At 39.8% G+C, this 21,525-nt stretch overlaps 1 protein-coding gene across 4 annotated transcripts in view; it reads right to left on the bottom strand.

Moving 5' to 3' along the window:
- The window catches only part of tspan4a (tetraspanin 4a), a 120,247-nt gene that overhangs the window by 82,134 nt on the left and 16,588 nt on the right, over positions 1-21,525 (bottom strand). For 2 of the 4 annotated variants that reach the window (XM_020608806.1, XM_020608807.1), the window contains exon 2: positions 10,214-10,293. In XM_020608806.1, coding sequence (XP_020464462.1) covers positions 10,214-10,276 — 63 coding nt within the window. In that variant the 5' untranslated portion in view covers positions 10,277-10,293. Of the gene's footprint in view, positions 1-10,213; positions 11,988-21,525 lie in introns of those variants that run through there. The other 2 variants (XM_020608805.1, XM_020608804.1) reach the window with 2 other exon arrangements.

Raw genomic sequence — 21,525 nt, 5'->3', positions numbered from 1 at the left:
TCTGTATCAATATTTTGCAATGTAACAACTTTAAAGCTTGTAATGCTGTGTTAAATCTTTGCACCAATACTAACATTATCTCAAAATGACTTCTTGTACTTTCATAAACACTACCAGACAGTGCAGTGAGGAATTGTATCCTGTTTATGGTGGGTGTCCGTTTATTGTTTTTCAGATGTATGATTTTATTATGCATTTTAAAGTTTTTCCAATACTGCAAAACCACTTTTCAAGTTAATGAATCACTGACTCAACCAGTCAAATAGTTTTACTCAGCCAAGCTTTGGTCAGACACTGTTTTTAAATATATTGAATACAAGGCTGATTTTGTGAAATGTGTATAAACATGTCCCGAAGACATTTTTTTTCCATTTGATTGAATGGTGCAGCTGTTGAAAATTCAATATTTCACTCAATAGACCTTTGATAAAACTCCAGTGAATTACTGGATTAGGTGCATATGAAATATACAGTTTGTGTGGTGTGTAGATTCTGATGTTCATTTTCTTCTTTCATTCTTCTTCAACCAATATGAAGTGAACTGTGTTTTCGTCAGACATGAAATGTACTATATGAAAGTTTAGCTTGCATTGCCCTAATTTGCACTGAATAAGCCTTACAACCACAGAGATAATAGAGCCTGTGCGGAGGAAAAAGAATATCAATAGAAAGGAACTTGCGCAAGGAGAGAGAGAGAAACTACAAAGTGCGTGGGAACATCGGAACCACATATCAGAAAGAAACTGTCGCTCCTCTGATTGACATTACTTGTACACCACTGCTTGTTCTTGAGAATAAATTGCTTGTTACTCCACCCCCTATCGACGTCTTCTCTGATTATTCCTGAAAATGTCTCATTGGCAATATAACACATCCTTAAATATAATCACACAAGAACAAAATTGTAAAAGCAGCTTCTTTTTGACTGTTCTTCCAAAAAAAAAAAGGATTCCAGGTCTCTAACATTTTTCAACCCCCAGCTCAGCCACAGCAGGCTGCCACTTACAGTAGCTGTTTATGCATTGCACTCAGGGCTCCCACTGCACCCTATACCAAAGCTCCTGTCATGACACCATGCTGTCAGTTAGCTGTATTGAGCCCAAGTCAGCAGAGTTGGTTGGTCTTAGTCCTCACTGCCTCCATCTGGTCTCCATCTGCAGTGAGACAGACGTCTCTTGCACATGCGAGGGCTATCAGGCTACAGATGTATAGTAACACAGATAATCTCTGCATATGCATGTCTGAGATACTGTAGATCATTGTCTTACACATCATTTTCTGCTCAGTCTTGGTTTCCAAGCTGGCTTTTCAATGCAACCCCTTCTACTTTTCATTACTGCCTCAAGCGGCTACACATGATCAGGTCCTTAAAACAAAGTAGAATTGGTGGGATTACACTGACGATTAACCACTTCATCCTGAGTAAATCTCACTTAAATGGATGATTATATAACTCTTGTGTATTCCCAAACACCCCCATGTGGGCTGAGGCTCATATACTGTACCAAGTCTCGCCTGTGCCATGTTGTTTCTTTCATAGTGGTCTAAAGAAAGAAAAGCAACCCATCTTTACAGTTCAGTTACATGCTGTTTTTACATTGAGCTCCATATTTGCTTTGACGCATCCAGTACTCAAGTGTCCTTTATGAATATTTTACGTTGGTCGTGACTCAGATCTGTCAACTTTGATCACTCATTACTCTCTGTTAATTTCTAGCACACTTGTAGAGACCTTTTGAAGGACAGAAAGAAAGCGCTGTCAAAATTATTGGCTGGTGCATCAGCTTTTCTCTTAATAAATGCAGCATTATATATGTTTAGAAAGTGTTTATGTCCTCTGCTGCCACAAGAACAAGAAGGCAAAGTCATCTATGTATGGAGAGCAGCCTCACTGCAGTCGTGCCAGACTGACGCAGTGGAGGAAATTATTCACTGTCTGAATACTGACAAAATAGTGAGCGCATCTCTTACTAACAACTTCCAGTCAGTCCCCAGGCTAATCTGAAAAACTGGTGGAGAGAGGTGAGAGCTCTTTTTCCACGAGTAAACTGTGGTGGATGTGTGACCGAGTCAATAAACAAACATGTTTACTGGAGCACATTTCGTGAAGAGTGGCAGTATTATGGTTTTGCAGAATACAGAAGTTGTAAACATAAAAAAATTTGTGGAGCTGTTTACATTTACAGGAATAGTTGAGTGTTTGGGAAAAGCATTTATTTGCTATCTTGCTGAAAGAGCTCATATGATTTGTACGATTTGCACTTCGACATGTGGACTGGAGGCACTGCTCTACCACCGCACCACTGTCGCCTCCTCCCAGTATGATCATAAAATTTTATTGATCCTGGGTGGAAAAATCACAAGATTCCCAGAGGTATATCAAATATTTTCAATTATGAGATTGAACACATAAGATCTTCAAAACAGTATATATGGTAGATAAAATTAGCTCCATTTTTACAAGCTGTAACTTTAAAGTTTTTATTTTATCCATAATCTATGCATAATGAGTGCTTTTACTTTTGATATGTTTATTTTAATGAGAATATTTTTGTATTTATACTTAACACTTTGAATGCAGAACCTTTCCTTGTAACACAGTATTGTTACACCGTGGTATTGGTATTATTTTACTAAAGTAAACGGTCTGAGTATTTCTTCCACCTCTGATCCTTTCCAGTTATGTGTCATTTTCACTTGACAGGGAAGCTGCAGTAATGGGTTCTAGTAGCAGCTAACTTCACATCGAATAGAAACATATGCTGATTTAAGAGGGGTAAATTCCATACACTGTATTATTAATTCCACCTACTAAACCCTGGTCGATTATTTCTCTAACTGGCAAAAACTGATTTTAATGAGCACTTAACAAATCTGAGATGTGGGTGGTGAGTCAGAGCGGTCTGGAGCCTGGTTACATGACCACTGTCCTACTGTAACACAAAATTTAAAGTTTTCTAACAGGTGATGTTTTAATAGTTTGTTAATCGTTTTTGCTATTGAGACGCTTTCCGGGATACACTTGTGTGAACTGTTTAAACAACTTTAAAAGTCCCTGAATAAAAGCCTGTATCGCATCTAGCTGTATCAAAAGATGAAACAAAAGCATTTTTTATTGACCTACTTTTGTTCAGTTTTTTTTTTTTTTACACATCACAAGGATATAGAGAAAAAGCACAACAGCAGCCCATGTTCTGATATTACACACTGAAGTGCAATACATCAGTTGAAGAACATATTTTCTAGTACTATTAAACTTACATAGGTCAACATACAAATGTGCCTAATTTATCACAGCCTTGTGTTGATTCAGAATAAAAATCTACTAGCCCCAAAAATAAATAAATCCTTTCATAACATTAGAACATGACAGTGTGCACAGATCACATGGTGAGCACAATAATGTCATGACTTCATAGTGACAAATCTATATGGTTGTTGCTTTTTCATAACCATGGAAGCATGAAGAAAATTGGATTTTAAAAACAATACTTTAGGTAGGTCATTGTTATGGCAATGCCAAAATCTGGTGTCCATAAAAGCTGAAAACTGGAATCAAAGCACTTTGAGTACTAAACTGGTGGTGATGATAAAGGCAGGGCAGCATCACTGAGGCACCACCTAAGCCTCTTTCTGAGTCAGTTAAAGTCCCGGAGAGCTTAAAGATATTTTCAACAAAATCTGTCAGGAAATAAGCTTTGGTGTATTGAGGATAATTGTGAATATTTGATCTTATTCAATACTAGCTGCATAGCCCAGCACTACCTGCACTACTGCACTTCTGACACAAAACTTCATTGCTAAAAATAACATCCTCAGCGGCCCTGCTTTTTTCTCAATTACAGTCAAATGTGGATGTGACTTTGCTGCTTGTGAAGTTTGTGCACAAACATGCCAAACTCAGCAAATGCAAACTGCAGGCCTATTATCTGGACCAATGATTCTGTGCGCGTCCCCCCCTGGTCCTGCTGCAAATCAATGGACTGTGTGGCATCAGGGTCTGGTTAGGGTGGGGGTGGCACATCTCAGATCAGGAGAAAAGCTATTTCTATTGATCATTGAATCAGTGGAGACAGGTGCAACCCATTCACAATCTTTGGCTCTTCCGCGGGGCTCTGACCTTCATTACAATGACAAGTAAACACAACTTCAGAGGACACATCTTCAGTCTCTTGCTTCTGCCTGCTCTCTCTCTGTGTCTTCTCTGTCCCAGTCTCACCCCAGGGTTCATGCCTTCCTCCCCCAGGGGTTTGGAAAAGCCACATTTAGGTTAGCAAGATTAATTAAAAAGAGCAGCTCAGTCTCATGAAAATGTACAATGGTTATTTTGGTCCACAGTGTAACACGTTGTAATGGCGCATTAATGGCTGTTAAATTGTGTCATTCAACATTTTTTGTATTGCAGCCAAGTGTCCTTTTTCATGTTTTCATGTTGTTCAATGGCAGTTGGCAAACAACAAAATAGTGCATTATCACTACTCACTGGACTGGAGCGTAGATCAGGAAGGTCATATTTAGTGTCCACTGAATTCAAATGGTTTGGAATAATATAAAGTTAGAATCACTATAGGAAGGGTGATGGTTGGTGTGGATGGACGGGTCCAACAAACAGTCAACTTTCACACAGGCTAACCAGAAATTGTGTCCCATGTCCAATGTTGTGCAACATTGTACTTTTCATTTGAGTGGGTTTTTTTTCATCTGAGTGTTTTAACCAAACCCAGGGTTTTCCCCTAACCTTAACCATGCAGTAATTGTACCTAAACGTAACCACGTTCTTTCGTTTTCAATGCCAGAAAGACGTTGCCATGTCACAATTTTCAGTCCAGAAAATGCTGCAATGTCACAGTTTTGGAAGCGTAACTATTTTACATTTTGCTGTGAGACTGAGTTGAATAGAATCTGTGATGTCTTATTTTGGTATTTTGTAGTTCTGTAGTGGTTTGCATTGAAAACGATTAGTGTTGTACATTGCCACATATTTTTGAGTGTTTGCTGCTACATGTAGGAGATAATCAGCATTTGCCCTGGACCACAGAAATCCATCTCTCCATCTCAATATATTTATGTTTGACACTTTGGGAAGAAGTGGTACCCAGGCTACTCTCAGCAACACTGACAATAATGTTCAAGCTTAGGGTCCTGAACTTATTTCACACACTTACAGTAATGGGCATTAACAAGAGAGCGGCTGACTCTACCCCAGAGTAAGTGAAGAGTCATTGAATTCCTATTTGAATGAGATGTGGTAGCTGCTGTTGACTTTACTTGCACCAGACATGACACACAGTATGTGAGCACACACAAACGCGCACATCTACAAACTCAGACCTTGTGATTTCTTTTCATGCAGCACTTTGAAAAAGACTTGTTTCCATGACAATCTGCAAGTTGATGCACTTTTTAATGACATGAAAGCATGAAATTGTAATTCAGAGTAAGTATATGCCTTTGTTCCCCAGTTTTATTCAGAAAGAGAAAGACTCCAGAAACATTTATAAGCCTAATAATAGCTGTAATAACACTGCTGAATCTACCACTACTAATATAGCATAATGTAGCCCATGGTGTATATGCATGTATTGCTTTCTAAAGATCTGTATTGTCATTTATTAAATTTTTCCAAATCACAAACACTTAAGGAATTTACTGGGTTTTGTTTTGTATATTTAAAAACAGGCAAAAAAACAGCTCCTGGTACAAATGTGTCACTTTATTTGTAGCACAAACACACTGCAGTATGTATAACTTACTCAGTGGGACTCTGATGCATAATTAGCCAAATCATTTAGTGTTGTCTTTGTTTCCCTGTTGCAGAAACACTGTCTGAGCTGTCGACACTGCAAGGACTCCATTTAACACAAACAGATGAGATTAGTGTCTGCACGACCATACGTAACACGGATGCTTAAAGACATAAAATCAGACAACAAAACTAAACTAAAATCACTAAAAACCGAAGAGAAAAACAGTGGAACAAGACTCGAATAAGAATGTGACATGAGCACGGCACATTTACTACAAGTACATAACATCAAAGGTTTCATGAGAAAGCATTTAAAGCCCAACACAGATGTGGTCAAGTTTCTCAGTAAAACAGTTTTAAAGTTTTCATTTAGATTCCTGTTGCCCTCCTTCAGTAAATCTGTACATTTGCAGAGTTTAACAGGATCTGGAGCAGCTTGCTACAGTACATAGTTATTCGCACTGGCTCCTGACCTCAGTCCAGTGACGTGCGGTCAGGGGAGGCAGGTGAGGCAGAGCCTCCCCTGTCAATCTTGAAAAGAGAAAAAAAGTTAACCATAAAATATAATAAATGTTAATATTTGTCGGCTGGTGTGTGTTGTAGGCCCTTTTGCCGTTAGAATCCAATGTAGAAGGAATTTTTTTTTCAATAAAGAATAGCAGAATTTCCGTATGTCCCGTTAAAATACATGGAGGAGATGCGCGATGAGGCAGCACTTTGCTGTGCCTCTCGGTGGATCGCGTAATCCTCACAAACTGCGATGCAAATAGAGGCTGCAGATTAACCATAAAACCCAGTAAAAAAGTTACTCGGTGAGGCAAACAGTACGCCTGCCTCAAGGCAGAGGGCGCTAGTGAGCCCACAGATTCTTGTGCTACCTACAATCTTCTTCGTGCTTGTTTATATTTCCTTTACAATCCGCCTTATCAAAATGGAAGATTACATTTCCAAGCTGAGAAAATTCGCAAATCTGGACTTTCAATCAAAACATTTTTGACAGTCTGGACATTTTTGTCCAGAAGGATCTTCTTTATTGAAAACATTTGTTTTAATATTGGATTCGAACGGTAAAAGGGTTTGTAATACATACCAGCTGACAAATGGATTTCATGTACAAGTAAAGGTAAGACCATAAACTTTTATTATTTCTAGTTAGAAATAAGCTCAACTGGAATAAATTTTAACCTCAAATTAAATATGGGTCACGTTTGTGTGAAGAATACTGATATGAGATATAAAACATAACGCATTGTCTGTTAACAGACAATTTGTATTTGTAAATCTGACTGTAAAAGAGTCAGTGCCTCACCAGCTGTCAACCTCACCGCACGTCACTGCCTCAGTCATAGCAACCTCACTCACCAACCACCACAGTTTGACCCTGACTGCTGGCTGAAAACCCTTAGACCCTTGATTTAGACAGGAGAACTCACAAAAACAGGGAAAAAAGAGGCAACAGAGGATGGACAGACATGCAACATGTCATGTAGAAAATGGATGTTATGTGATAGGGGTCGGTGTACTGCAGAATACCAAGTATAGTCTTCCTCTGTCATGTGTGACACCCCACAGCATGTGGAGTCACACAGTCTACCTGGACAACAAACATTTGAACATGTGATACTTATGGGCATAGATATTCATATATTTTGCTCTGTGAGAATTAGAGAAATATACTGCTCATTTTAATGATCTTTGTGTTTGTTGCATTATTTGTAACATTTTCAAAATCTAAATCCAGGATAATTTATATTCAACTCGGACAGTGTTCAGTAGACTGTCAGTAAATTGACATTCTATTAACACGTTTCTCTACAGCAGGACAAATTCCTGTACATTCACTGCGCTCGGCAGAAAAACTGATTATTTTTGCTCTCTTGCTGTGGTTGGTACCTTTCATATGTTATAAAAAATACTCTGTTAAAGTGATAACTGTTGAGCTCTTACTAATGTATTTGATATCTTTGATGCCAATCACTTGCTATGTTGTGTTTTATTTTATTTTTATCAGTTCACAGAGATCATGTGCCAGTTAAACAGTCAGACCTGTACTCCTGCTGGGGCTATTTCCTATCTGAGATCTTTTTTTTTATATGTTATCCACTGCAACCCCAAACTTTTGAGCAGCAGGATTTGGCCATTTGAAGCTAACTTATTGACTACTTGAGTTGTTTTTGCATAATACAAACTCAACTGGCTGGATGATAGACATACATACACTTTGTATTTTGTCTACATTCCAAAATTCACACCTCAGTTGCTTGATGCAGCAGTATAACGAGTACGTACGAAAGTATAGATGACAGCTGCTGCTGCTGCTGCTGTGTGTACATAGCCCACACTTGCATTCCAATGGCAATAAATTAGTGAAATGACTGTGTCATTACTAAAATCAGCACAAACCATTCCACCTTCTGATTCTGGGAAATCAGCAATAATAGTACATCATGAAGCAATTTCCTCACCAGAACAATTTGGCATACTCTGTGCAGAAGTGATGAGTCTCAGGCTGGGTGGTTGTCTTTAGGGATGCCCTCTTAAACAGTTCTAGATCAATTTAAAAATGTTTCGATCAAGTCAGAGTCACGTCTGAGAAGTATGTCAGTGTAAACCATTTGGTAAAAAGCCTGTTTCTGCCTAACTACAACACTAATGAAGCTTTTGGTTTGAGCTGGAGGAAAACTGTCAACCAGCTTCATTTCATCATCACTCAAAGGCTTCACCTCTCTACGCTGCCCAGTCATTTCAGAGGGTTGGGTGCATGGCAATTTCTTTCAGCTAGGCATACCTGAAGGATATTTAAATCACGTAACCTATGCTGTGTCTCTGCTTTCATTGCAGTCAGTGTCACCTTGCAGCTTTGCCCCTCTGCCACCAGTGTCAAGGTTCTGTTTAATATTCAAAGTCCTGGATGTGACTGCTGTTCATAAGGCTCCATCCCTACACATCTCTGTTCTGTGCCAAAAGTCTATAATAAAGTCCCTATACACATATTAATGTCTTTCCTGATTGAACTCAAGTTGTGATAAACTCATGTCCTGACTCTCTTCTTCTTCTTCCTCTGTTCCTGAAAAACAGCTCATAGTGAGTCCAGTAATAAAACCCATGTGTCACACTGCATGGTGCTGTTTTACATTAAAATCACTGCACAGAATCTTACCTAAAGTGCACTTCTCATTACTTTAAAGGCACGTCTAAGTTTTTGGGCAGGTAAATTATGTGAAAGCTTGTCAACAGTTGGCAAATGATTTCTATAACTAAGAACTGTTGTCTGCACTTTTCCTTTCCATGCAGGATGTAAACTCTCATTTGCTTTGTCCCTCTGAGAATGCAAGTAAAGGTGAAATCAAACACATTTTGACAGGGTCTGTGTTGACTGTCATGCTTGAGAGCCACCATCCCATCTGCTATTAGCCATCAGCAGCTGCATTATTTCAGAAACAGGCTTTAAATTGGAACACGCTCCTTTGTTCTTACCTGGAGGACTGTAACATGATAGATGATATAGCTCGTTGCGGTCAAGTGGTCATTATTTATCCCCAGAGGCTACACACACACACATACATGATGTGCTAATAACATAGCTAATAATGCTGTGACCCCTCTCTGACAGCGGTTTATACATGACACAAGATGTGGAGGTAAAGAGGTCACTCATTCCTCAAGGGAGGCTGCATCTTAGCAACTGGATTGCATTTCAGTTTTCAAGGCCGCCTGTCATTCCATTACCAGTAAGAACAGATGTAAGACAAATCAAAGTAATCCCATAAAGGTAACCACAGAGGTCAATACCCCTTGAAATGTCTGTGACAAGTTGCAGCGATTGCACAAAGGGAGCCTGTGGCGAAAAAAAATGAGATCAAAATCTTTAAATGTGAAGCACTGTCAGGGAACATGACAGACTTCACAGTGCAAATGAAAGTCTGTTGTGGGGCCATTGGAGGGGGATTGAGAGAGGCAGATAGACAGTGAAGCTCAACAGTCCCCATAGAAATCAGATATGATCAGCCAGATAGTGCAGACTGACAGCAGATGCTTTGATGGGCTGCGAAGATGTTGTGTTGGGATGAGGGTGAAGTAGAGGTAGGTGAAGAATTACAGCAAAGTATCAACACTGTGATTAATTAGTGTACACACACAGCTGTAAATACGCCATAGCTTAACACAGCAAACAATGCAGGGGGCACCTACTCTTAATGTGCTGTATAAGGAGCAGAAAAAGCTTGACTCACCCACACAGCATGTCTTTACACACATGATCTAATTGCATGAGCTGTCTCTTTCTCACACTCCCCTCTCCTCACTCTGCTCACATCACTCTGGTTGCACAGACACACATAATAAAGCTAAAAAAAAAATCAGTAACACAGAAACAAAATGTAAAAATCAATAAGCAAACCACCACTTTCTGCAAAGCAAACCACCAAAACTAACAGGCACCCAGAGACAGAAAATTTTATGACTCACCCAGAAAAGTAGATTGAAGAAGACCATTCCATATCGCAGGGCCATCATGCAACCCTCAGCCATCCTGCAACGCCGCAGTTCTAGAAGGAATATGAAGGACAGGTCCAGGTAAAACACCACATATTTCTTCCCCTGGGCATAGCGCCCCTTGGATGTTTGTGGCCCCTTTGTTGTGTGGAAGCCAAACGCAAACGGTGGCCGCTTATACTCAAACTCCCCACTGAAGCGGTGAAACCCAGAAGTGAACGGCGGCGTGTCGGGTTTGCTGTCCAAAGATGGACTACGCCGGTACGGAGTCTCGTCAGTGCTTGAGCGTCTCATTATGGAGGCTGAATGAACTTCAGGAGTCTTTAATAGTCTGTGTACTTCAGGTTAGAGCAAAGTTCACGGTGAGGGACAGAGGTTACTCCACTGAGGGCTGAGAAATTAACACAGTGACACAGCCTATCTTTACCTCAAAATAATTATGACCCCTATCAAATCCTGGAATTTAATTACATCCCAAGTGTGATCACACTTAATCTGAGTTAATCCGTGGCAGATAATGGGCTGCCATTCACTTGACTTGAGTTCCTTTCTTTAATCCCTGTGCCACTATATTCTGCATGAGACTTTGTATAATCCTGCTGCAACACCTGTATAATTCTGTGCACTTAGGCCATAATCCTAACATACACATACACAGCTACACATCCCTGTTCCCCCTCTCTGTAATCCCTCAACAAAGGTGTCAGGCTCTGAGAAATAAGCTGGTTTGCAGTTTCATCTCATAACAATTCAATCAGGCAAACGACTGAAGGGCTTTGACTCGACCTTTCCAGCTGCTTTGGGTTGGCAAAATGATGCAGAAACATCCTACCTGGTCTCATGTGAAATTCCTGAACGAGTGCTCTCGACCAGAAGAAAACAGCACCCCTGCTTCAGCTACTGAACTTCTTTTAGATCACACATCCACTGAGAATGAAATGCTACGCTCAAGTCCAAGTGTTCAGCATGTGGCTGTCGCTGTGCTTTTGCTGACATGCAAAAAAGAATGGTCAAAACAAGACAAGGAAAAGAGAGTGAAAGATGGTGTTATGAATCTGATAGGAAGATTGGAAAGATGCATGAACAGGATGAATAATGTGTGTGAGCGAACCATTCTTTGGCTTTATGAATTAGTATCCTTGTTGAATTGTTGCTTTGCACTGTTACCTCCTGGCTTCTTTTACCTCTACCCTAACTTGTCCCTTCTGTCTCTGAAGTGTCTGGGGATTATTCTGCCTGTCTCCACGGCTTATTCTTCACACATCTAGCAATTCACCCTCTTCACCTCCGTCTTTTTCTCTTTCTGCACCTCACTCTGAGCCTCTCTCTGCACTCCCCCCTCTGTGCTGACGGCAGTTAATCAATTTCCAGACTCTCATCAGTGAGGCAAAGTGTTCGGTGTCCCCTCTTCTCGTCTCTCCCTCCTCCGCTACAACGCTTCTTGCCTCTTCTCTAGGTGGGCAAAGAGATCAAGGTGTCCACTGGGGTCATGGCCAAGCAGCGAGGGAAGAAGAAGGAGAGACAGGCTGGGAGAAGAGAAAGACAGTTTCCTCAGAGAAGCAAAAGAAAGACTGCAGTGTCTGAGCAGTAGTCCAGCTTTGCTGCCTGAAGCTGCCTCCCTTTTTCTCTTCACAAGCTCTTGTTCTTTTTTCTTTCTCTGCTCCCCCCTCCCTGTTTCTTTAGTCCCTTCTCTCACAAGCTCTGATGCTCTCTCCTCAGCATGCACAGTCTCAAACACCCCATCCCTCCTTGGTAACTGTCCCCAAAATCTGGCATCGCAGAACGCAGGAGCAGTCATTCATATTCTGGCCACACCTTATGAGGAGGCACAGCCAATCAGTGCCTCGCAGCCCCATCCTCCCTCGTGCACACACCAATCATGATTTACCATCTACCAGATAACACTCACGCACATGCACACACGCGCACAAAACCTGGTGTGGTGTTAACATAGCGGTGCTGAGAAGCCTGCTGCACTTGCGCTAGTGCTTCCTCCTCCTCTCCTCTCTGCCTCCTGCCTGGAACTCATTCTACATGCAGAGGTTGTTCTTGTGCACAACTCAATCTACTCTCTGCACGCTTGGCTTCAGTAATGCTTCTCTCTCCCTCTGGACCTGGACTAGGGTCATACAGTATCCGTGTAGGTGCGCTCAGCACATATTTACACACTACAAACAACACATCTAAAGTCTGTCTCTGTACGAATATACTGGGAGGTGCACACCACCGTTGACATTCACAGAAAATAGCTGCATGCTGACCACAGCCCAGTAGCCATCTGGGTCACTGGCTTTATGAGTCCACAGGGACGTTTCAAAGCTGCAGAGGTGCCTGCTATATTCATGGCTCAATCAAGTATTTAATGGATTTCTGTTTTGTTTCCTGTGTGTATTTGTGCGAGACCACAGAGGCACCAGCTGAGGAGAATGAATGTGACTTACTGACCAACTGACAGTGTTGAAAAGAGCATGCAAAACCTGTGAAGCGAAGTCATATGAGTTTCTGGAGAAAGCAGGTGGTTTCTAAACAATGTTTGTTCACAAACAAAACACTTAACTTGCAAGTGTTGACATGCCTGCAGTGACAAGCCTGAAGTGGCATAAGAAGTATCACTAGATTTGTTTGCTTCCCTTTCATCTGCAAAATCTACTCATGCACTTTTCAAGCTCCTGTCTCTCTTTGCATATGGTGCACTTCCCTGCTGGTCTTTAAGATGATAATTTAAAACCCACAGTATTCTTGGCATTGTGTAAAAACAATAAGTGGGTTAGGGTTAATGGAAGGATGAGGAAAGGTACAGTATTGTACTGACTGTCTTGCAGACAAGCTGTGGGTTACGACTCAATTTGATTTAAAAATGTATTGATTGCTGATGTCTTATCAAGAGTAGCCACATCATACACAAAAACTGCATGGGTGACATGCAGCTCAACAAGCAAACAGGACTAACTATCATGTTTTTTCATTATTTCATTTAGCCTAAAAGCACGGCACACCAATCAGCCATGACATTATAACCACTTACAAATGAGGTGAATAACACTGATTATCTCATTATAATGGCACCTGTCAGTGTGTGGGCTACATTAGGCAGCAAGTGAACATTCTTTTCTTGAACAGGCAATCCTAAGGATCTGAGTGACTTTGACAAGGGCCAGATTGTGATGGCTGACAACTGGGTCAGAGCATCTCCCAGACTGCAGGTCTTGTAGGGTGTTCCCGGTCTGCAATGGTTAGTACCTACCAACAGTGTCTAAGGAAGGACATATGGTGAACCAGAGACAGGGTCATGGATGCCCGCTGCTCACTGATGATGAGGTTGACCTATTGTGTATTGTTTGAATCTTTGTTAAAATGGTTGAAAATAAGAAATACTGTACACTGGCCTCTACGAGGAGAAACATTCAGCAGCTGATATCACACCTAGAGTAAAACAGTGGAATGTGTCAAAAAAAAATCTAACTTACTCACAACCATAATTTTCACTCCTTTTACATAAGTTTTTCACCAAATGTTTGACTGGTCGCCACATCTGTGCTCTTCCTGACAGTAGAACTGTGGAAGTAAACGGATTCACAGAAGATGCGCAGTGTGCTGCAGAGTGACACGAGCGCCAACCAACTGCTGCATTGACTCCTGTGTACATAATGTTATGGCTGATCAGTGTTTATTTCTCATTAGCTAAATTTCTATAAAAATGTTGTGCGAATTTTAACAGAATTTTGAGAAAATCTGCCAAAGAAAATGATGGTTCCATTCAGTATATACCATTAAATGAAGATTAGGACCTGGTGGTGACACAAATTTTCAGAAAAAGAAGGCACAGAAGAAGAGGGTGCAACAAGAGGACATAATTAAAGGGTGTCAGTCAAACCACACACAGTGACAATAAAAAAAACAATAGCAATATGCTTTTTCTTTGTTTTATGTATAAATTGGAGGGATGTTACATTTTCCTTATTGTCATCCACTATTTCTCTTCTCTTTAGTAAAGCAAATACTTCAGTGGGCAGACATGTCACATGCGTCATGTACTGCCAGTGATGATTTATTTGTCTGTTTTCATTGCCCTTTGATGCATTTTGCTTTTATCAATGCATCCACTTTTCCTGCTCAGGCATTGGAAAAAACATTTAAGATCTGAGATTTTTTTACTTTCTTTGCGCTTCCATTTTGTTGCTTTCATGCACAAATTGAACATGGGCCCAAATATAAGCATGCTAGCTTAATGTAGGCACTTAACGACGGACGCAGCTGATCCGCAATCCAGCACAGTGCCTGTATTGCTAAAGCTGTTGCCAGTAATTGGCACGGTCTGCTGTCATGTCACGAAATATACAAACTGAGATTAATCTTATAGCAGCAAACTAATTTTAAGTGTAAGTGGATTGTCATTAATGCACTGTGAGCCCACAAACATTCCGCAAAAAACACCTTATTGCAATTCATGTTTCCCCTAACCTAACTTCCACTATCACACAAACACAACACCACACCAGCAAACACACTCAAATCAGCACACAGCCAAAGTAAACGTGCAGTGGCACCCTGAGGGTGGCAGCAGCTTTGATGTCCTCAGCATGTACAAATACAGAGCTGAGGGAAAAGGCTGAGGCTGCAGCAAGGAAACATGATACACAACATGCTGAAATTAATCTCTGTTAAGACTGAAACTTAATAGATTGGAGCTCACATTAAAACACTTTATAAATCACTGTGATGTGAAGCAAAAATGTAAATGAACTGATGTGCTCATTCAGATACACATAGTGTGCTGTGCTGCACTCTGGTTTCCATGCAGCTATAAAGGGGTAGGAGGGTAGCTTGCTTTCCCTTGTTTAAGCTGTAATAGGAGTCTCCTATGAATATCTCAACTAAATGACAAAATAGACTACAAGAATAACTGCAATGCACACAGAACAGCAATATGAGCATATGGAATGACAATGGCTTTCCACAAGACTGGCAAATTATTTAGAGCTGTTTGAATGGTAGAATTTTAGTTTATGCAACAATCATTGCAGTTCTGCCTCTAATATGGCCCTCTTTTGGGAAAGTTATTATATTCCTCTGTAAAACAACCTGTTGGACAGTGTCGGGATGTTGTAAACCAAAGTTGCAGCTTTACAGTACAGCGAAGCATCCATTATTATGGATGTGTCAGGTTTGGCGTGTACAGATGCCAAACAGAGGTTGTGGTGAACTCAATTAGAAAACCAGACGAACCGAGGTAGCGACAAGTTCTTTACTTGTTGTAAGCAAAACAACTAACACAAAGTCCAGGATATCAATCAGGTCGATAAGACAGTCCAGGGTCGGCGCCGGTTAACAGGTATAGCCAGGGGATCCAAACTCGAGGTCAAGGGGGACAAAATCAGAAGGTCGGTACAGTGCAGGCGAACAGAATCTGGGAGGGCATAGACAAAACACGGTGGTCAAAAAACGGTAATCCAAGGTCAGAAACAGAGAGTCAGGCAAGGTATAAATGCTGGAGAGTCAGAGCTGGGGTCTAGAACAATCTGGCAGCGTCCTGGTGGGAGGACGCTGCCTAAATAGAAGTAAAAAACAGGTGCAAACAATAAGGAGCAGGTGAACTAATGATGATTAAATAAAAGGGCCAAAACTGAGGTGAAACAAAACAGGAAGTCATGTGAAAATAAAAGCATGACAGGAAGTAAGAGGGGCAGGAGCGTGACAGGGTGGTGCACTGGCAATGCAACACTGATTCCCATAAATCCAGAAATGAAAAAGTCCTTGTTAAAGTGCTGTAGCTTGAATCTTTCTTTGAAAACATGCTTTCCCCAGGCAGCTTCATCCACAGCAAGGTTAAAGCTTTATCATTTATCAAATGGCCTTAACACATCTGAAAACTCCTTACAAAATACCTTAAAAAGTTGCTTTACTCTAAGTGTTTTCAACAGGTCCTGCCATTTTCTGGCCAAGAATAATGTGCACATCAGATTATCACAGTGTGGCCAGCGTTCAATCATCAGAACATGAGAATTTTCCAGGCTCATTTACTGCCGGGGCATCACTTTCAAAAAACACAGCTGTGTGTGGCAGAAGAGCCAACTGAAAACAAATTTTCACAACAGCATGACACCAAAGATCACCGAGAAATCTGTGCCACGAAGATTAATAACAGCTCTGGTGGGAAATAAACATGCTTTATCCAACCAACCCAACTCATGTGGGATTTAAGATTCTCTATGCTGATAAAATAGAGATTTATGGGCAATAAAACAAAAATAGATGCATCAAGATACCAACAAATTTTGGTAAAAAAAAAAAAAAAAAAAAAAAAGAAAGAAAGAAGCAGCATTTAAAAATGAGTTAAAACTCTAAGATTAAATAAGATAAGAAATCATGTAAAAGGGTTGTGGAGGAAATGTAATATAATTAAAGTGTCAAATAGTGCTGATATTCTATTGATTTATTCTATCAGCTTAACAGCAGTATTTTAAAAGCAATGAAATGAAACGTGTGCGTTTTTAGTAACCCTGTGTTTTGTTTATCTTTCTCTGTGTATTTTATGAGTTAAATATAAAAAAATCCTATGTCATTAGATATCATTTTGATGTGAAGTGTCACTGCAGAAAAAAAAACTTAATTTGTCAGTGGATGGACTGTATTCAGGACCTCAAATGAGCCTGAATTATGTGAAGGAAAATAGCATCACAACAGGGCAATTAGTAAGCAACGTGCCCAAGGGTCCTTTGTAGTGCCAGTCTTGTTGCACTAATATAGATTACAGGGTAATACTGGGAGTACAGCTGTGATGTTTAAACACTGAATTAAATAAAACCACATACACACACATTCCATCATGAATTAATAATATGAAGCCTGGAAAATGAATGTTGCACACCTTGGTCACTGTTGAATGAGATGACTTAATACCTCTGTGGATTATGTTTTTACTTTATTTACTACTGTTAACAAAATCATTTAATTACTATATTAATTCAACAAGGTGAATGTGATGAGGGGACACAACACAATTACTGTAAGTAATCATGCAAAGCGTGTGAGCCACTTCTTGTTCATCAGACATGTGTTTGTGGATAAGCCCATTGATATCTGTAGTTGTGTAACCTGACACAATAAAATGTAATGTTATGCTGAACGCCATACTCTGAGCCACACAGAAATATTATACATGCAAAGTGTGTTTGGATGTGGGTGGCAAAGAAGAATGGCTGTGGATCTACCCGCATTCGTTGTGCAAAATGAAGACAAGTGTTCTGTTTTCTACATATGAAGGCACATGTAAATATTACAAGTACTTGCTGTCTTGGGCAAATATCCAACAGATATCCAATGGATTCAGAGCCTAAAGTAGAAGTTATTCCCTGTGGCCCTGGTAACCCACTGACCTAACAACTAGCACATTGTGTTGGGGAGGCCAAAGTTCTGCACTGTTTAAAGGAAAAGCCTGTTGATATTCTCAATTTTTAAGCAAAGTTTTTTTATTCTTGACCATGTAAAGGGTAGCTTGACAAAACAGTTGAAATTGAACTTTGACATGCTAGGCTTTTTCCAGTGCTTTCAAGTGACAAGTCAATAAAGTTTACAACTTCAAATGACTCTGGGTAATGTTAACTGTGAACGCTGAATGTGCAGTTTCCCTCCGATGTGTGACATTTTAGCATCTTTCAGTTCATTGCTTTAATCGGAAAAACAAAACAATGAGCTCAGTCCCACCTGCTGGTAGAAAAAAGTGTGGTTTTAAAGAAATGTAATTACTGTACAATTAATGTATGACTATGAGGTGTAGGTGATGTTTATTATTACTTTACAGTCTAAGATCTGCGAGTGGAATCATTTTAAAATGATGCTTTATTTCTTTTTAGTTCAAGAGACTGCTACATAGGGTTAGCTCCATGCTTGCAATGTCAGGCACAGGAAAACAACAATGTGCATGGCCAAAGCCTTTGGCAATCAAAGTGGATAGCACCAATTTGATGCCAAGTGGGTCTGCCCTGCTGCAACTTGACTGTCTATTTGGGTTAGGGAGAGCAACTGTAACCACCATAAAATAAGTGCCCTGTCTTCTACAGGACAAGTCTGTCTTTGATAGTAAAACCTGTAGTTAATTTAAGATTACTAAACATGGAAACAGCTGGAATCAAAGGCGGTGTTGAGAGTGCATTCAAATGGAACCAAGCAGCCTAACAGCAATCAAGGAAATCGAGTGTATGGTCAGTTGGATTATCTATATCAAACTGTATAGAAATTCATTATACATCAGATTGTAAAAACTGGCTTGGTTCTGTCCAAAGTAGTTATTGTTGCCTCACGGTTTTTTTTATGTAAAAACTCCACTGTCACAGTATATGTTCCTGTTGTGGTCACAGCTTGTTTCTGTTGTGTCCAATCTTTTATTACAGGTCTAAACTGTTAAGAATAAACTCATAACAGCTACTGATCTCTCATGTCAACAGAGCCATCTCCCTAACAACTGAGCAAACCTCTCAAGATGAAATTTCCAGATATGGTTGAAATCTCCAGAAAAAAAAATTGTAGGTTTACCTTGAAAATAGTTTTGTCAGGCTATTTCTACCATATTATCAACAAATGCCATGGTAAGACCAAAACAGTGACACATACAGTATTTTAGTCCTCTGTACCTTAGAGCGCCACTGTTGTCCAAAATCATGGATGACATGTGTTAGCCTTTTCCCTGTTCCTGATCACCTGTCTCTTATTAAGTGTAAGTGTGTAGTTCCTTCACTCTCTGGTTGCACAATTTGGGGAATGACAATGTATACCTATGTACTGGTTCCTATGTTGACCTTGTGTAATTCCCATCATAACTTGACCAAGCTTTAATCTGAACAACTCTATTTAGATCTACTCATCCATTAATGAAAAAACAACAGGTGAAGGTTGTCAGGACATTTACACATGCACTTGTGACCTGTGAAATATGTGTCTTGAGTAGGAACAAAATTACTTGGGGTAGGTGATAAGTGTCAGAGATAACATAGGAATGTCAGAAAGTTCTGAGAAATGGTCAAATGCACCATTGTTTTTCAACTTTTCATGAAATTTGTTTGCAGTACAAAAAATACATAAAGATGTCATTCTTTTCCTGTAAGGAGTCATTTGATCTGTCATCTTTTGGTCCTTTTTGTGCCATTATGTTCAGTGGCATTGCCCAGTCTGTGTAATGGACATGCATCTTTTCCTATTTGTTTTGGCGCTGGTTCAAACAGGTATATTACCAATTATCAGGGAGGGTGAACTGAGGAAATTGGGCTTTTAATTATTTATACAATTTTTCTAGCATAGGCTGCCTCCTCTACTGCCTCCACAGAAACAAAAACTAATTAGGTTTAAAATTTTCAGCAAATATGCCTTCTTAATTTCAATCCATAATTATACAGTAGCCTTAATAACGTACCTAATATATGTAAGCAATAATACTATGTATATTTAAAGAAGGCCCTTTAGTGTGTGATTACTATGTATACTAACTCAATTACTGTTTGTGGTGAAATATTAAGAACAAAGACTCTTGAGCTATTCATATATTTTAGCTGCTGTATGCTGAACTGTTCCTTGCTTTTCAGTAGCATCTACATAAATAATGCTGAATTTTATTTTTAATTTCAAAATTACAGCAAAGTATTGCTGTCAATAATGCTGTAATGTTTGATCAAGACATGTACAAGTGTGCTTCATTCATGCATTAGTTTTGCGCCTATGAAATACATGGATTTTGTGTCAGATCATGGATTCACAATGGCTGGCTGGAGCGCACCTCATCAGCTCATCTCAGCTTATAAAACAAGCAGGCTTAAATTCTTTAATTTCTCAGTGAGTGGTGACTTGTGGCTCACACAGGTCACCTCATTATAGGTTAAAGGAGTTTTTGTATATTTTCTTGGATTTCAAATTTGCCTCTGTACCCTATGATGTCATTTGATTGTCATCAATTACTTTTGAAGTTTTAATAGGTCAACAGTTGAAACACACATTACTTGTTTTGCTAAAAATTATATTAGATGGTCAATACTGTCATATCTTTTCATTTAACATAAGGAAGACTTCAGCCACTGGTTTATTTAACACAAAGACTGATAAAGAAAAATCCACCTACCAGCACCTCTAAAACTCACTAATTAACTAGTCTGTTTCACCACAAAAAACTAAAGTGTATAAAAAAAATAACCCACCACCTTTGTATGTCATCATGCCATTCAATGGCCTGTTATCACTTGTTATCTGACCATGGTTATTATTCAGGAAGTCCCTACTCCACCTACTAGGAGGTTCAATAAGTTTTTATTATGCCATAAACCTTTGCTGCCAAGGTTACAGTAGTAAATATGGACTTTACCAGCTTTACACACACCAAATGTGGTTACGTTTAGGAACAAAAACAACCTATTGATTAGAAAAAATTACACTGGAATTGAATACCTCGCCTGTGGGGAAGTCCAGTGTTTTGTGATTATATTATCCACCCTTATCCTTCTAACAAACTTTATCCTTTTATAAGGATAATCACCTTTATTGGCCAGGTATTTTACACATGAGCAATTTGTTTTCTAGTACAGAGCCGACGGCAGCCATCTGCAGCACCAACTCAACTGGTGGCTCTAACCATCAGGGGTAACGGAGAGGTTCAGTGTCTTGCCCAAAGACACTTCGACACGTGGACTGCCGGCAACGAGATTCGAATCTTCAGCCTTCTGGTTGGGAGATGACTGCCCTACCCACTGCACCACTGGCACCACTATCACCTCCCCATATACTGTCATGTCATTTCCTCTGCGCTTGAGTCATAATTACTACGGCCACCACAGGTCACCTAGTTACTACATCTATACTGGGAAGTGCAGGGCGCACTTCTTTTACCACATTTTCAGTATGGCCATCATAACAGCCAGTGAGTTGTGTGACAACACTCAAACTGTCTGTAAAACATGTTTCTTTCTTGTGGGCAGGCGTGTAAAATCAAACTGAGTCATTTTTGCACTTCAGCTTCTATACAGATTTTAAAAAGTAGTTGCAATGTGTTAATTTGTGAGCTTTAGAGGTGTTGGTGGGTGGACTTTGCTTTCTTTGAACAGAACCACGCTAGTTGTGTCCATTTCTTTCCAGTCTTTAAGCTAAGCTAAGCTATCTGAATACTGGCTGTAGCCTTATATTTAAAGATGTGTGAGGTATCAGCTGTCAGATCAAAGATTTTTATTGTCAATTAACTATATGTGCAGAACATACCGAAAATTGAAATACCATTTCTCTCTCACCTAGTATTGGTCTCATTTAACTCT

This window comes from Monopterus albus, unplaced genomic scaffold (assembly GCF_001952655.1).
Source record: "Monopterus albus unplaced genomic scaffold, M_albus_1.0 scaffold95.1, whole genome shotgun sequence".
NCBI classification, from domain to species: Eukaryota; Metazoa; Chordata; class Actinopteri; order Synbranchiformes; family Synbranchidae; genus Monopterus; species Monopterus albus.
This window is presented reverse-complemented; position numbering and strand designations above follow the sequence as displayed.